Genomic DNA, 5273 nt, shown 5'->3' on the forward strand with positions numbered 1-5273 from the left:
TGCCAGCGTGCCAGCATATCACCGTATGAACTTGTTTCGGCTTTCGTTAATGAATTGGCTGTGGGTAAGCTGGTGGTGGAGCAGCTGCATTACATACAACCCATTTGAATTGGATGTCCTGTAGTGCAGTGCTTATTGCCTTCCCCTCCCACATAAATAGCATCTTGTCATATTGTACTATAAGATTTAGCACTCTGTGTCCTGCTTAGGTGTTCTGCACTCATAAATTGGCTTTTGATGTTAAATCCGGTATTTGGTTATGTTTTCGTTGTTTACTGTTCGCCAATTTCTTTCTTTCCTCCCTTTTTTTAACGAAAAGCAATCGCTTATGGCATTCTCTTTGATATGCTGTATGAAAAATAGAACCATAAGTGGTTCTTCGTGTTTGACCGGATTATCCAAATTGTTCTGGAAGATTTGTGTGCAGATGCAGATCGCATAAAGAGCTTCTTAATTGTAAAAGCAAACTGAAAATTGAAAACGAGTAGCGAAACGAATGGTGAGCTGAAGGATAGGCGTAGTCTTTTCGTAATGATTTATAGTTTTTTAAGATGGCAGTACTAGTTTTGTGTGGGGCAGAATCATTTTCTGATAGTTTAGGTTGTCTGTGTTTCCGACAGGGTAGGATTATGATATATTGTGGCACGATTTTCCGTCATCCCTTGTCAAATTTGGTTTGGATACAAACCGGTTTCGGCGTTGTGCCATTCATTCATACATCATAGTCTAATTACCCTAATTGTAAATAGTCCTCAAACTTTATTTTGTAATTAACTTTTTAATTTTTAAACCACTTTCATGTTCCTATCAGTCCACTCTATGACGTTCTGATAGCACCGAAAGCGTGAAAAGAAGAACGACATGCCAGTTACTGGCATGCACTTTTTACTAGCATGAGTTCGAGGCACTGAGGGTTTATATTACGCCCAGTGGTGGATTTGAGTATTCGCTTCCTCTAGGAAATTCTTAATTTGCCGCCCTTTTCCCGATAAGAAAAATATTTTGAGGTAAAAGTACCAGTTTTGGAACGATTAGCAGTAAACAGTATTATTCAAATTTATGTTATTTACTATACTTTTATTACAATTTAAGATGAAAAAGTGGTATTTGCTTTGAGTAAAGGTTTCCGGCTTTTAAAGAAAGCCGTCATTAACCAACTTTTTTCACTTGATAAGTTATAATCTCAAAAACACTAAATTAGTAGTTTTAAATATTATCATTTAAACAAGTATTTAATTTAGTATTTTTAAATATTATCATTTTAATAATATTAGTGCAACTACCTTGAAAAAATAATAATAATTTTTGTCAACTAAAATTTTGCCGCCCCTAAATTTAGACGCCCTAGGCACCTGCCTATGTTGCCTTTACAGTAAATCCGCCACTGATTACGCCAGTAACTGGAATGGCGCACTGGACTGGCATGCTACTGACATAATGTAAACGGTGCATTAAGCGTTGCACTGACACCTTCAATCTACCTATATTTTATACAACAAAAGCTGAGCTAATGCAAGCCGAATTACTAGAGCTATACAAAAAAAATTAAATAAATTTTACAGAAGGTGTATCTATAAGACCAAGAACTATAGACGCCGGACTCGCAGGTAATCGCAGCTGGAACTATTTCAAATATGGCACGTTTACTTAATGTTGACTTATTCTTCTTCTTCTTATTTGGCGCTGTAACCCCATACACGAGCTTGGCACAATTCAACAAAGCACGCCAGTCGTTTCTCTTCTGTGCCAACTGACGCCAATTGGAAATGCCAAATCCTTCTCCTCCTGGTCTTTCCATCGCAGTGGGGGCCTCCCCCTTCCTCTGCTACTACCAGCGGGTTCAGAGCTGGAGCGTCGGTGTCCATTCGAGCGACATGGCCAAGCCAGTGGAGCCGCTGTATTTTAATTCGCTGCATTATGTCCATCTCGTTGTAAAGCTCATACAGCTCATCGTTCCACCGTCTGCGGTACTCGCCGTCGCCAACGCGTTAAGGCCCGTAAATCTTCCGCAAAATCTTTCTCTCGAATACTCCAAGCGTCGCCTCATCGGATGTTGTCATTGTCCATGCTTCAGCGCCATATATCAGCACGAGCATGATGAGTGACTTATAGAGCGTGGTTTTTTGTACGTCGAGAAGGGACTTTACTCCTGAATTACCCACTCAGTCCAAAGTAGCACTTGTTGGCAAGAGTGATTCTGCATTGGATTTCAATGCTGACATTATTATCGGTGTTAATGCTGTTTCCTAAGTAAACGAAATTCTCTTCTTTCCCGAAATTATAACCGTCAACTGTGACGTGGGTGCCAAGACACAAATGTGCTGACTGTTTTTTTTTGGTGACAGGACTATATCTTTCGTCTTGTCCTCGTTTACCACCAGACCCATTCGCTTTGCATTCTTATCCAACCTAGAAAAGGCAGAACAGACTTCGCGGCTTTTGCCACCGATGATGTCGATGTCCTCGGCATAAGTCAGCATGTTAATGTTTACTAGTTCTAAGAATAATTCAGCTTGTTTCTTAGATCCATCTTAAATATCCCGTTTTAAGCTCTCGAAAAACTTTATACTCACAAAATTATCTAGAATTTCAAATGCAACTGTCTCGTGGATTTCAGGTATACATATAAAAATTTTAAGCAATACTTGACCACAGGTATATTAAAGAACTTGACTTTAATCAGATTGGCTTATTACAGAATCGCACTATGTAGTAGAAAAATCAATTTAAATTACTTGCATACTTACTTTACTTACTTACTTTATATTTACTTGTGCCATCACTAAAAATATGCATTTTTGATTTAGGTTAGTTGGATATTTTGCTATGTTTTCACACTGTAGTTCCATTGTGTGACGGCCTGCCAGTGAAGCTATTTAAGTGCGGCAGCGTGAAGTCGATAAGGTGTATGCACCAACGTATATATGTATACCGTCGATGTTTTTGCAAAACCGCCCATCGACCAACTGCAAAATCGCCTATCTTATAGCACTCAAACTTTACAGGAGAGCGAAGGCATTGCCTTGACAGGCGGTATTGTCTTTAGATATTATTTTACAAATACATATTTTGATTTAATAAAAATTTTACGATTTTTATGCATAAATCTCGATGCCTGGCGACTTGGGCGGTTTTGCAAAAACATCAACGATATGCATATAGAATACGGTCGGACGAACGACTGGAATTAAACCCAATCCAGCTGATTTTAAATTCGCGCTGAGAAATACAAGCAGCCGATTCAGAATTGGCAAGAGCCCTTCCGAGCCACTCCCGCCCTTTGAATTTCCTTAATCTGATTCCGAATTCTAAATTAATTAATTTCCCACAAACTTGTTTAACATTGCAATACCGGGGTATTCTCGGTGTCACTGTGCGAAAATTAATTTTTTTAACCGGATTTCCGCTGCTACATCAAAGGCAAATAATAGACAAGTTTAGGAATAAATTGTATGAAAATTGACATAGCAGTGGCGTAAAATGACCTTACCAGCCGTATGCAAAAATAGAAATATCATTTTCGACACATTTCAATTATCAGCATTCTAGTAGCTATGCAGCACCAAGTTAACAAATAATAACTGTACATGTCTACATGTATGCATACAAAATGCAAAATACAAAAGGGGAGATTTACCTGCATAACTACCAGCCAGCAGCAAAGCTTTGTTTACCTATTTGTTGTTGCTTTATTGTGGTGCAGGAACACGCGCATCTACGGCCGCAATTAGCTCAACTATGCCACAATAAAATTCCAATATGCAACTAAAACTTTACAAAATTGTCGCTGCGGTTTTGTGTGCAAAACTTTTCAAACAACAACGCGAAACAGGAAAATATTTAAAGACACGTGCAAATATACATACGTACATATGTATGTATGTATGAGAGACATGCTGGCAAGTGTGTGGTGTGTGAGCTAAACGCATACGCCTGCCGTACCGCCAAAAAGCGTGCAACGCCGCTGCACAAACAAATGCATGTCGCCCGGTTGCTGCGCGTTAGTTACCGCTAAATGTCGCGCGCGTACACAGAGAATGCCACGAAACCATTAAAGTGGAATCCACACCGGAAAAATGCATACAACCGCTCAACGACCACAATCGATAGCAACAGCCCTGCAGGTTACTGTTTGCTTACTTTATTATATGGATATGTACATTGGTATGTATGTAAGTATCGATATTGGGGCCCATCGATTGCGTTTGCACATCTAGCAAATTGAGATACATAGTAGGGAAGTTGCATGTTGCAACATATGTATATATGTATATGTATAGCACAAGGTCCAACTTTCGCACAACAATGCAGCAAAAACTTTTAATAAGCTGCATAGACGCCGGTTGTGCAGCAGCACGGTAGTGGCATAACATAACGGTAAACAAGTTGCCGCATAGTGGCACTCAAATGACGCGTGTTGCAAGTGAATGCAGTGACACCATATGTTGCTTGCTTGTTGGTGAACTTGGTGAGTGGATATTTACAGTTCAAAGTGTGTGTGCGTGTGCGTGTGTGTGTGTGTTTGTGCGGCAACCACAACAGCGTCAACGGTAAACATAAAAATTTAGTGAACAATGAAAACACCTGCCATTGCTCGGCAGCTTTTAAATTTTACGAGTATACCCCCTGCCCCCTTTGCCACAATTACTTAATCCCCGTTCTCCGTTTTTACTCACTCGCTAATTGCTTGCCCTCGCAATAGTTGGCGCGCCACGGATAATCACAGCCTTCCGTAACGCCACGATGCTTCCCGGCGAAGACCAGTCCATTGGGGCAATCGTAAAGCTCTGGCTGATTGCTAACACACTCCCAATAACGGTCGCAATAGACTTCATCGCCAGCCACACGTCCTTTCACCTTGCACGGATCCGCCTGGCTGCCCTTCAGTTGTTGCCCAGTCACGCCGTTCGCTGCAAGAAAAATACAAAACAAAACAAAAAATACAGTCAGAATGAGACAGGGAAGATGTTGTTCTATTTTTGCAAATGTTTCAGGTGTAGACAATTTTTGGCTACGCCGCTAAAAGCGCGGAGGGCACCAAGGCTTTTTTACGACACACACACGTACATGGTAGAGGTATACGCCGCCGGGCCACGCCGCCGCCGCCGCCGTTTTTTGTCATTTCTCACGCGCCGCCGCCGAGTTACGAAAATATCGGCGCGGCGGCGGCGGCGGCGGCGTTCGGCGCCTAGGGAATTTTGTACAAAATTTTCATGTTGTATGCACATTGAAATACATCGTTTGAAGGAACTAAATACTACTCGTATAAAAGC

General features: G+C 41.0%; 1 protein-coding gene across 1 annotated transcript in view; it reads right to left on the reverse strand.

The window, feature by feature from the left end:
• LOC108375297 (uncharacterized) overlaps positions 1 to 4973 on the reverse strand; it is a gene marked incomplete at both ends in the record, with an annotated part of 13013 nt that extends 8040 nt beyond the window's left edge. The window contains one exon of the mRNA XM_017631396.1: positions 4677 to 4973. Within this exon, the coding sequence (XP_017486885.1) occupies positions 4677 to 4973 (297 nt within the window). The remainder of the gene's footprint in view (positions 1 to 4676) is intronic.
• Positions 4974 to 5273: the final 300 nt, after the last annotated feature.

This window comes from Rhagoletis zephyria, unplaced genomic scaffold (genome assembly GCF_001687245.7).
Source record: "Rhagoletis zephyria isolate East Lansing unplaced genomic scaffold, Rhagoletis_zephyria_1.1 Rzeph_scaffold_08721, whole genome shotgun sequence".
NCBI classification, from domain to species: Eukaryota; Metazoa; Arthropoda; class Insecta; order Diptera; family Tephritidae; genus Rhagoletis; species Rhagoletis zephyria.